Here is an 11,049-nt window from a genome sequence, read left to right as displayed (position 1 = left end):
GTTCATCTCGTATTTTGAGCCTATTACTGAAAATCAGGCATCTGTACAAATGCTACTGCAGGCCTCTGGTCTAGAGGTCTACAATTAAATTCCCTAGCAGTAGGTCCACAAGCAGGATTTTGTGGAGAGAAGGGGAGAAGGAGGGAAAATGTTAGGTCTAGGTCATGGCTTGATGTCTGGCAGCAGTGCTGCATAAATCAGCTTAAAACAGGAACCATCTCTCAGCACTCCTGTTCGTACTCCTGCCAGGCTTGTCTTCTTTTTTTGCTGCATCAATTCCCCAGTACTTTACCAAGAGACTAAGAAGTACTTGTGCCAGCCCAAAAGAGGAGGTGACAGAGGTAATCCCAGAACTAAGAGCTGGGCAACTAGTTAAGTGGCTATAGTGACAAGAAAGGAAAAAGAAAAAAAAAACTGGCATATGAGGGTATCCCTTTAACTTCACTTATGGTATGGAAGTAATTTCAGTATTTCCCCGTAAATAAGTAAATAAGCTTTTACAGACAGTTATTAGCACTATACCAGTTAGATGCTTCAGGCACCATTGCAAATCATACATGCCTAAACTGCCAATATTTGCAGTGCATCTAATGGCACAAAAATGCAAATCAAGTTGTCTCCACAAAAGAGAGAAAACTTCTGTAAATGTGATCCATATTCTTATTCTGTGCACACCCCCATTATTAAGGGCAGTAGAAAAGATCTTCAGAAGATAAGAGCTAAGAGCAAGGGGTATTAGAGAGCATGGGGACAGGAGGACAATTGAAAAGATAGAGAAAACTTGAGGATTTAAGTGCAGAGGAGGCAGGAAGAGGAAAACAAGGGAAACGAAAACACAGTACTTGAGAGAATGAGCTGAGAATGTGGAGACCTGATAAGCTAAACAGGATTAAAAATGTGGTTTTGATAACAGTGTCATTCATTCAATATAAGCTTTCTTTTCCAGATAACCTGGGGCAAACTGCTGGTTTGCCACAGAGCTCAGGTCCCAGAGCAGTGGCCCACTCCTCCCAGTTTTGTATCACCTGCAAACTTGCTGAGGGTGCACTCTGTCCCATCATCCAGGTCTTTAATGAGGATGTTACTGGTGGCCGCAGTACTGACCCTGGAGGTACACCACTAATGACTGGCTTCCAGAGGGGCTTCATGCTCCTGATCACAACCCTGGGTGCCTGGCAGTTCAGCCAGCCTTCAGTCCATCTCATTGTCTACCTGTTTAGCCGGTACTTCAGCAGTTTGTCTATGAGGATGTTACAGGAGACAGTGTTGAAAGCCTTACTAAACTCAAGATAAGCAACATCTGCTGCTCTCCCTTCGCCCACTGAGCCAGTCGTCTCATCATAGAAAGCTGTCAGGTTGGTTGAGCGTGATTTCCCTTGACTACTACTGTCAGTTACCTCCGTGTCCTTAATATATTTGGAAATGCTTTCCAGGATAATTTGCTCCATCACCTTCCCAGGGATCAAGGTGAGGCTGACCAGCCCGTACTTCCCTGGATCATCCTTCTTCCTTTTCTTGAAGATAGGAGTGACATTTGCTTTCTTGCAGTCCTCAGGACCCTTCCCCAATCACCACGACCTTTAAAAGCTAATTGAGAGTGGCCTCACAGTGACATCAGCCAGCTCCCCTCAGCACTCATGGTGGGCATTCCCTCAGGTCCCACAGGCTTGTGTATGTCCAGTTTGTTTAAATGTTCCCTAACCTGATCTTGCTCCTCCAAGGGTGAGTCTGCATTGCTATGGACTTTTCCTCTGGTCTCAGGGACCTGAGATTGCTGAAGGCTGGACTTACCAGTAAAGACCCAGATGAAGAAAGCACTAAGCAAAGACCCAGATGAAGAAAGCACTAAGCACCTTTTCCATGTCCTTTGTCACCAAATCCCTGCAGTGGACCCACATTTTCCCTAGCCTTCCCTTTTGCTGCTGATGGACTTGTAGAAGCCTTTCTTGTTGCCCTTCACATCGCTTGCCAGATTCAACTCCAGATGGGGTTTGGCTTTCCTAACCTCATGCCTGCCCAGACAGTGTCTCTGTATTTCTCGTGGATCATCTGTCCTTCCTTCCGTCTCTTGTACACTTCCTTTTTACACCCAAGTTTAGTCAGGAGTGCCTTGTTTGTCCAAGCAGGAGCAGACCTTCTGCTGCCTTCACTTGATTTCATGCATGGACCGTTCTTGAGCTTGGAGGAGGTGATCCTTAAAAAATAACCAGCTCTCCTGTACCCATGTTCCCTCCAGGGCTGTATCCCAGAGTATTCTTCTAAGCAGGTCACTGAAGAAGCCAGTGTGTGCTCTCCTGAAGTCCAGGATTGTGATCCTGCTTTCTGCCCTGCTTCCTCCTTGAAGAATCCTGAACTCCACCATCTCATGGTCACTGCAGCCAAGGCTGCCCCTGACCTGCACATCCCTGACCAGTCCTTCCTTATGTATAAGTATTATGTACAGCAGAGCAGCTCTGCTCATCAGCTCCTTGATCACCTGTGTTAGGAAGTTGTCATTACTGCACTCCAGAAATCTCCTGGATTGCTTATGCCCTGCTGTGCTGTCCTTCCAGCAGATACCAGGGTGGTTAAAGCCCCCCATGAGGACCAGGGCCTGCAATTTTGAGGCTTCTTCCATCTGTCTGAAGGCCTGATCTTCTCCTTCTTCCTGATCAGGCAATCTGTAGCAGATACCCACTACAACATCACCCGTATTATTCTGCCCACTAACCCTGACCCATAAGATCTCAGCTGGCCCCTCACCTGTCCCCAGGCAGAGCTCCACGCAATCCCGCTACTCTCTCATGTAAAAGGCAACTCCCCCTCCTTGCTGTCCCAGTCTTCCTTCCTAAAGAGCCTGTATCCATCCATTGCAGCACCCCAGTGATATGAACTATCCCACCATATCTTGGTCATCCCAATGAGATCATAGCCCTGTAACTGCACATGGACCTTTGATTCCTCCTGCTTGTTTCCCATGCTATGTTCATTAGTGTACAGGCACTTCAGAGAGGCACACAAGAATACTTATTTTCCAGAAAGGGTATGAGCGCTTCCCCCATAATGTTGACCTGTAGGCACTTTCTTGTGTACATATGCTTGAGGTGGACCCGCTTCAGCCTTGTTTTTATCATTTTTGAGGTCTCTATTGTCCACATCACCCTGAACCCTTTGTCTGCCATCCTCACTTGAATGTTGGTCATTCTTTCTCTCTTCCATTGATCCTAATTTAAAGCTCTCCTCACCAGGTTGGTCAGCTGGTTGGCAAAGATCCAGTTGGTCAGGTGGATCTTGCCTCTTCCTAGCAGTGCTTGATCTTCAGAGAGGGTCCTGTGGTCATAAGGCCAAAACCCTGTTGCTACACCAGCTGTGCAAACAGTTGTTGACCTGCAGGATCTGTCCATTTCTCCTCAAGCCCTTTCTCCTCACTGGCAGGATTGAGGAGACACCACCTGGGCCCCTAGGCCCTTGACCATCACCCTGAGAGCCAAGTAGTCACTCTTGACATGCTCTAGGTCTGCCCTAGCAGTATTGTTGGTGCCTACGTGGAAAAAGAAGTGGGGGGTAATAGTGTGAGGGCCAGATTAACCTTGGCAGTCTCTCCACAGCATCACAGATCTGAGCCCTCTGCAAGCAGCAAACCTTCCTAGACAACAGGTCAGGTCAGCAGATGAGGACCTCTGTCCCAGCAGGGAGTCTCCCTTTCACTGCTGGTGCTGCTATGTGGCTCTGCCTCAGCTGGCTCAGGTTCTTTGCTGGACACAGCTCCCAGTCCCTCATCTGCAACCCCAGCACTGACCCCCTTCTGTAGATGAAGATGTGCAAGTGGGGCAGGAGCCCCGTCCTCCTGCAGATCCATCCTCCTGGTGCCAGAACTCATAAGCCCCCAGCTTTCACCTTCATGGGAGTCTCCATCCCCAACCTGATAGACAGACAGACTCTGCCTGCCTCTCCTTTGGGCTCCTTTTGTATCTGCAAGGTCTCAGAGAAGATCTCCTGTTCATCATCTCTGAGGCTGCGCAGTCTCAGTTCCAAGTAAGTCCTTCCAGTATTTCGCAATAGATTAGCAGTGAGATGACAGTAGCAAAGGCAAATTCCTGCTTATCGTCTCTTAAAAGCTCTGGCAGGTCTGCAGGTGAAAGAAAAAACATCTGCTTAGATTGACAAGTCAGCTTTTCAAGGGCATGCAATAGCAAAGCCAGTAGGCAAACACAGTAGTACTGTTCCAGGATAGTTTCACAGCTTAGGTCATCAAGATCTTCAGGGAATCTACATTCACAGCTTAGGTCATCAAGATCTTCAGGGAATCTACATTCCTTCTTTTGATATTCACTGTTTCTACCCTTAATCAGAAAGTTTCTGATTGTATGCCTCAGTATTGCTCCTTCAATCAGATGGATTGATTTGAGACCTTTCCTTCTATTAACCATTTTCTCTCTTGTGGGTAATTCCCTGGTAATACTCACCAGGTAAGACCCCTAGCAAAGTCCCCAAACTAGTGTTTTATTGTCTAGCTACTGTTCTGTTAAAGTTCAAACTTGAAAAACTGGTGTACCCAAAGCAGCAGCAATTTCCATCTAAGAGCATGTTGCTTGAATGAAGGCTGTTGAGAGTTTTATGACCTTATGCCATTAGTTCTTGAAATTGTAGTCCAAGATATAGCTAAAAACACAGCAGAAAACTGGTCTAGAGATGCAATCAAAATGGAGTTTGCAATCAGAGCATGTAGAAAGACTCAATTTTCAAATAAAAACCAAAAATTGTATGTAGAGTCCTCATTTTATGTTACTTTCCCCTGTTTGTCAAGGGCTTCCTGTTTATCTTTTTTCTCCAACATTGCTATCCCCCATTTAGCCCATACCCACAAGCATATAGTTGTGCACCCCAGATACAACTGCTATCTGCGTTACACAGAATAACCTGTCCAAGGTTATCATGAATTGAGTTTTTTTGTGCTTGGGATTTGAAAAACATGTGTTACACACTTCTAGGAAGCTGGGAAGTGACTGAAATGTAACCAGTTCTCCCCTGGGACTTGCGTTAGAACTTGCATTGGGAAGTGGGAATTTGCAGTACGTAGTCAGCTCCCAGTAACTGTAGTATTTCGGATCATCCTAAATGAGTCTTGCTCTGGACGCAGAGACACTGTCTGCAGACACTCTGCTTGCTTTTGGTCCTGGGCTGGTAACTCTGGGGGAGACCATACAGTACTGTGGCCCCTTGCTATGGATCAGATTAAGCTCTGGGACCATGTTCCTGGCCTATTCCAGCCCTTCTTATCTGTCTATATTTATATAGATAGTGTTCTAACTTTATTCATGTTTTCTTCTCTGCACTCTCTCACAAACTCTGCTACCCTGGATAACTCTGAGTAAATGGCTGTATGAAATAAAATCAGAATGTTGGCATTACATTTTCTTCAGGGAATTAAATAACTATGCAAAATCTCTGCATTCAAGGCTTTTGAGATTAGGCACACAGAGTACTTTATCCAATTTCCAGCCAAACACAGAGGACACCTTAGCAAAGGTATATAAATACCCTTATTAGAGAATTCATAAGCCCTGCTTTGGGATTTGCATAACAGTGCAAGCTTTCCAAAAGTTGCTTGATGGGATTGGTTAGCCACAGTAAATACCTTCGGTGATTAAGACCATTCTGTTTCTCCCTTGCCACGTATTTGACCTGAAGGATGGGTCTGATACTGTCCAAGCCACCGTGATCTCTAAGACTTCATCAGAAAAACAAGTGGAAGGAACCATGATCAAGATACAGATTCCCTAGTCAATTTTAAGGAGATAAAAAAGGCTATAACAGATAAAGAAACAAGCCCGTAAATGCAAGTGATCAAAGAATTAGCAGCATGTTTAAAGAGGAAACGTTAAAGTGAAAGGATTGCAATCGCTTGAGGGAACAAATTAGGATTCATCAATGAAGACTTTTATTTCAAGAAAAACCCGGCAGATATTTTATTTCCTAACATCCTTCTCCAAGCTGCTCGCTCCCGCGTCCCGCTCTTCGCACGCACATGCGGCGCCCCCTGTGCCGAAAGCCGAAAGCCGACGCCGCGAGACGCTTCGCTGACGCGAGAAAAACAGGACTTTCGTGTGGGCGGCGGGGGGGGGCGCTGCGGGGAACTCCGCGGAAGGCGCTGCTCGGCCTGCTGAGCAGCGCCGCCCGCCCGCCCAGCGGCACGCCGGGATCCGCGGGGCGAGCGGCGCCCGCCGCCAAGGTCAGTGCAGGGGCGCGCGAGGCCCCCCGCCAACGGCTCGCCCGCTAACGGCTCGCGGGGGGGGGGGGGGGGGAAGAGCGTGCGGGCCCCGTCGCCAACGGCCGTCCGCTAACGGCTCGCGGGGGGCAAAGGGGGAGGATATCTGTCGGGTAGTGGCGGGCGGCGGGCATGGCTGCGCTGCGTGTGGTGGCGGCGGCCTTCGATCCGGCCGGGGTGAGCAGCCTGCTCTGCTTTCGGTTCTTGCTGCCCGCAGATGGATTATGACTGGCTCGGTTTCGGGTACGCGGCGCTGATCGCCTCTGGTGGCGTAATTGGCTACGCCAAAGCAGGTAGGTGCTGAAGAAACGCCCGGCTAAGTCTCGTGAGTTGGCTTGGGTAACGGGGTCTGCTGTCACCCGTGGTAAAGGGAAAATAAATTTGGGCAACAAGGAAAAGTGGAAGTGACTGGTAGCATTAGGGTAAAAATCATTCTTAAGGCCCAAGGGAAAGCAGTTTTTTATTCTTTTTAAAAATGCCTTTTAAATGAAGGAGATAAGTTGGCATAAGTGTCAGCACTGGTTTTGAGTGCTGTATTTATCCCTGTTAATAAAAGCATTCAGCTGTCATTGAAAGTGATGAAGTTTAGTGAGTTCCAGGTCCAAATCACTTTCGACTTAATATCCAGGTTCTGGTCTCATGTAATAGTGCAGTAATCCCTTCTGTCTAGTCGTAATATGACCATTTTCACTACAGATGTCTAAGCACTTCTGGAAGACTGTTTAGTTGTCTGACTGACCTCATGAGCTTCAATTCTGCCCTCTAAAGGCTTGACTTGTTATTTCCAATGTAAGCTGATCAGGAAGGTCAGAGTTCAGTTTGCATTTACGAGAAATCCAAGCATACGATCTTGGATCTTGACACACTGCAGAAAGTGATTCCTGTAAATTACGCTAAATTCTTGTTACTTGTAAGTGGTGTTTGATTAAATGCTGTTAAGTATCATATTAATAAAAAACAAGCAGTATCTTTGCTTTGCTTTAGACTTTTGTTTTTTTATAGTAAATGTGACACTTGAAAGTGCTTTTCTTTGGTTTATGGTCTTTCAGTAAACACTTTTTCTTTCACTTACTCAAGGTAGTGTCCCATCTCTAGCTGCTGGTCTTCTCTTTGGTGGTTTAGCAGGATTAGGTGCTTACCAGCAATCCAAAGATCCAAAGAACGTTTGGCTTTCTCTTGGTAAGTTTGCTTGGCACTTAGGTACTGAACATTACTGGTAGCCATAGAAATAGTAGTATTTTTTCTAGTGTGTTTTAGCCAACTTGTGCTGTTTTATTTATATGAATGCTTGTAAATGGTGGCAGAGCCTCCTGCCCGTAGTGAGGAAGTATTTGCATAAGAATACGATACCTGATTTTAAAGCCTAGTTTGTCTCTCTGGAAGCCAGATAGAGAGAAATATGTATCTCAACTGCCAGAGTAGGCACCATGTCAAACTAATGTAGGCACATGGAATGCATGTGAAAGGTGTTTGGTTGTGAAGGAGCATTTTTAATCTATGGTCATGTAATAAGCATGTTTGCAATAATGAGAACATTGAGACATAGCAGTATGTGGTTTTATGGAATATTGGTTTCTACAGGCATCTCAGCAGAGCAGTATATGTTTTAGCATATCATACACTGTGGAAGAAATAGTCCTAAGTATATGAAGGAGAAAGTGATCTGTTCTTTGTGCTTCTAACAGATGGGACAGGAAGTTGTAGGTTCAGCTTGCAGAAAATCCTTCAGGTGAAGCATGAGGATAAAATAACAGTGGAAAGTATTATGACACACTGGCAGAGATTAGCTAGACTTCAGGGAATTTCCATCACTACAGGACTCTAATTTTAAACTGGTTAGACCTGTATCTGTCAGCAGTTGATCTTACCTTTGGGCACTGGGTTAGCCTAGATGATCTCCTGAGGTTCCTCCTAGTTCCGTAGCTACATAATACTATTACTAGAATTGTGATACTGTAGTATTACAATGATTTAAAACTATCTAAAACCAATAGGACTTGATCATATAATGTGCTGAAGGGCTTTATGAGATCCCTGGCAAAGACTGCAGAGGACCAAACCATCTTGTCAATATGAAATCTAGTGTAAAACACAGCTCAAAATGAAACCAAGTTTGTTTGTGAGTTCTCTCTTCTGGTCTGGTATGTAGTAGGAGTGGCTGTATCTCCTGCACTAGGTTTCAGGCAGTGTGTTGATAGATAGATAAGCAGCTTCCATGTATCCTGATTTGGTTCGTGTAGACAAAGCGGACTTCTTCAAGGCAATGTGGTGTCCTAGACTAGTATGATTCTCTATTCATCCATTCCTCCTCTTCTCTGCTTTGACTTGCAGTTGTGGCTCCAGCTCAGCTTTAGATTAGTCACAGTATAGCAAGGCTAGAAGTCTGAAAAAAACCCTTGACATCCCTTTATAATATCTTCTGCCCTGTTTCCAAAGCTGATGCAAACAAACCTGAAGTTTTGGAAAAAGGCATGCAACACTTCTACCTGCTTTTCTTCTTCAAAGAAACAACAGTCGTGGAAGTTTTATGTGAAATTGATGGGATTTTTTTCCAGACTTAAATAATTTGGAGTCATATTTAAAATGTTTTCACTTTTTCAGCTTGATCCTTCAGATTGCTTTGATCTTTCAGATTACTTTCTATTTGCTAATTCATATTTTCAAATGGAGTTACTGTATTTCTAAACTTGCAGTATTAAGCCATTAAAAAATTCAAATAGGCCAAATTTACTGTTGGCTCTTAATGTTTGATGTTAACATCTTTAGAATGAATGTATATAGGAATGTAGTGTTCAAATATAACGTCAAAATGCAAGTTTTAATTTAGTTCCATCTTTTAGTTCAAAGGTCACAGAAAAGCTGGAAACATGATAATATTTGGCTCCCACATGATTTTTGACATCATCCTACCTTTCTGGCACTTTTGAGGCTGTCTGTATTAAATAATCATTCTTGTTCTGCAAATAAGGAGAAGCTGAGGGAGAGTCTTGGTGACTTGCCCAGAGAATTGGAGGTTGTGGGTGGTTAGACAGTGGTCTTAATTCTGACTAGAATTACTCATTTCTAATGAGTAGTGGTGCATGCTTACCAAGGTTGCTGTAAAGCTTGTAACAGCTCTTCTGGTTAACCAAAGGAAAAAAAAAGTAAAATGTTTGCATATGTTTTCTTGTGGAGAGGAGGGAAGCATTCCTGTCTGTAGGTGTTTACCTTTTTTCTTGGCACTGCTAAATGTCCAACACTGTTGTAGTGCTGAAATTTCTATACTGCTGTACTTCCCTGAAATAGTTGTGGCTGGACTTTCTTCTTTTCTTCTTCCAGTGGCATCTGGAACTTTGGCTACAGTTATGGGAATGAGATTTTACAACTCCAGAAAAGCAATGCCTGGGTTAATTGCTGTTGCCAGGTAGTCACATGTCTTTGTTTTAGTCCATATTTTTGAATAAGCCTTTCATTTAATTTATATGTGGATTTATCTAAAAATGTTACATGATAAGTTCTGTGAAAAATAACATCTTATGTTGGAGTTCAGCTAAATGAAATCATGTCAGTGTTTTCTTTTTCCTTCTTGTTTTTTGTGGGATTTTTAACAAATACTTTGTTCCACAGTTTATTCATGGTTGGACGGCTAGGATTACAGATCATGGAAAAGCCTCTTAAGCCGTAAGTCTGCAACAAGTCACTTGAAGATACATGACTGAAAAGCCTGAAAATGCAACTGCCTGAATGTACTATGCGAAAGTGGAAAAGACACTGCTGTCTGTGGATTGTATTTTTCATATCTTAATGCATGTGGATTGTGTTTTTAAAGGACAGAAGTTGAGAGCCCTTATGTTGTCCAAAATGGTATTTGTCTCAACATCTTCTGCATTATGAAGCAAGAAAATATGGGAATAGTATTAGTTTAGTTCCTGGTCCTGCAGCTGACTGTAGGCAAAGACCTCTCAGCACTTGCATGCAAACAGTTGCAGGATTCAAGCTTTGAATATACATTTGGATTTGTCATTCTGAAATCTGTTATACTTCTAAAACAAGGATAGAGAAGTTGCCAATTTATCATTAATATTTACTGTTAACAAATGTGCTCATTCTATTACCTCTTCCCCCACCATTTATCTTACAATTTATTCTGTCATCAAGTTTGAATTCTCTCAGTCAAGGACTTCATTCTTTCAGCACTGCTTGTTAGAACTTCGGCCCATAAAACGCAACCATGGAGCAGGGTGTTAAGGTTCTACGGTAATGCAACAAATGTAAACCTGTTACTTACAATCGTGAGCAAAAGTGCCCAACTAAATGTCATTCATTTGACTTTTACAGACTATTATTCATAAGAGAAATCAAAATATGCTTCATTAGATAATACTGAGTTGTAAGCATAGCTCTTGCATTTCATGAGAAGTAAAATGTTACTCTGAATAAACCAACAGATGATTATTACAAACTTTTGCATTCCACACAGTTATGTTTTCTTTTTCATTTGGGTTGATAGTATGGTGCTTTCCCTGCAGAGTACCTGGGTGTATTTGTGAACATGAATTATATAGATTATATCAGTGTCCATTCTCTGACTATATAATATAAAAATTTCATGAATGGAGGGAGTGGAAAAAAGAACAAATGCATACAGACAATATATTCAGGCTGGTGTTGCATTAAAATCTAATGTTTTTTTTCCCAAGATGAGTAATCTATTTCAGATTTGAAAAATTCTCTGTGAAAGCTTATTTAAACACTAGTGAGCTCGGTTGCTGAGTCTTTGTCTTCAGGCGATTCCCCAACTCCTCTGTTGCCTGAAGGTATCC

At 43.5% G+C, this 11,049-nt stretch overlaps 1 protein-coding gene across 1 annotated transcript; it reads left to right on the top strand.

Moving 5' to 3' along the window:
• The first annotated feature begins 5,992 nt into the window (after positions 1-5,992).
• Positions 5,993-10,688, top strand: LOC112992056 (transmembrane protein 14C-like). The gene is made up of 5 exons (XM_064507054.1): positions 5,993-6,211; positions 6,465-6,544; positions 7,329-7,426; positions 9,566-9,650; positions 9,854-10,688. The coding sequence occupies exons 1-5, from the start codon at positions 6,008-6,010 to the stop codon at positions 9,909-9,911; spliced, it is 525 nt and encodes a 174-aa protein (XP_064363124.1). The 5' UTR covers positions 5,993-6,007; the 3' UTR covers positions 9,912-10,688.
• Positions 10,689-11,049: the final 361 nt, after the last annotated feature.

Source organism: Dromaius novaehollandiae, chromosome 2 (genome assembly GCF_036370855.1).
Source record: "Dromaius novaehollandiae isolate bDroNov1 chromosome 2, bDroNov1.hap1, whole genome shotgun sequence".
Classification (NCBI taxonomy): Eukaryota; Metazoa; Chordata; class Aves; order Casuariiformes; family Dromaiidae; genus Dromaius; species Dromaius novaehollandiae.
The sequence above is the reverse complement of the archived record's forward strand: the minus strand, read 5'-3'. Positions and strand labels throughout refer to the sequence as shown.

What these genes read in the sequence shown, in the direction of transcription:
- LOC112992056 (XM_064507054.1), top strand. Translation starts at nt 6,008, where the DNA reads ATGCGGCGCCCCCTGTGCCGAAAGCCGAAAGCCGACGCCGCGAGACGC. An exon ending in GAGCGGCGCCCGCCGCCAAG is followed by an intron (nt 6,212 to 6,464) that starts GTCAGTGCAGGG and finishes TGCTGCCCGCAG; the next exon opens with ATGGATTATGACTGGCTCGG. An exon ending in GGCTACGCCAAAGCAGGTAG is followed by an intron (nt 6,545 to 7,328) that starts GTGCTGAAGAAA and finishes TACTCAAGGTAG; the next exon opens with TGTCCCATCTCTAGCTGCTG.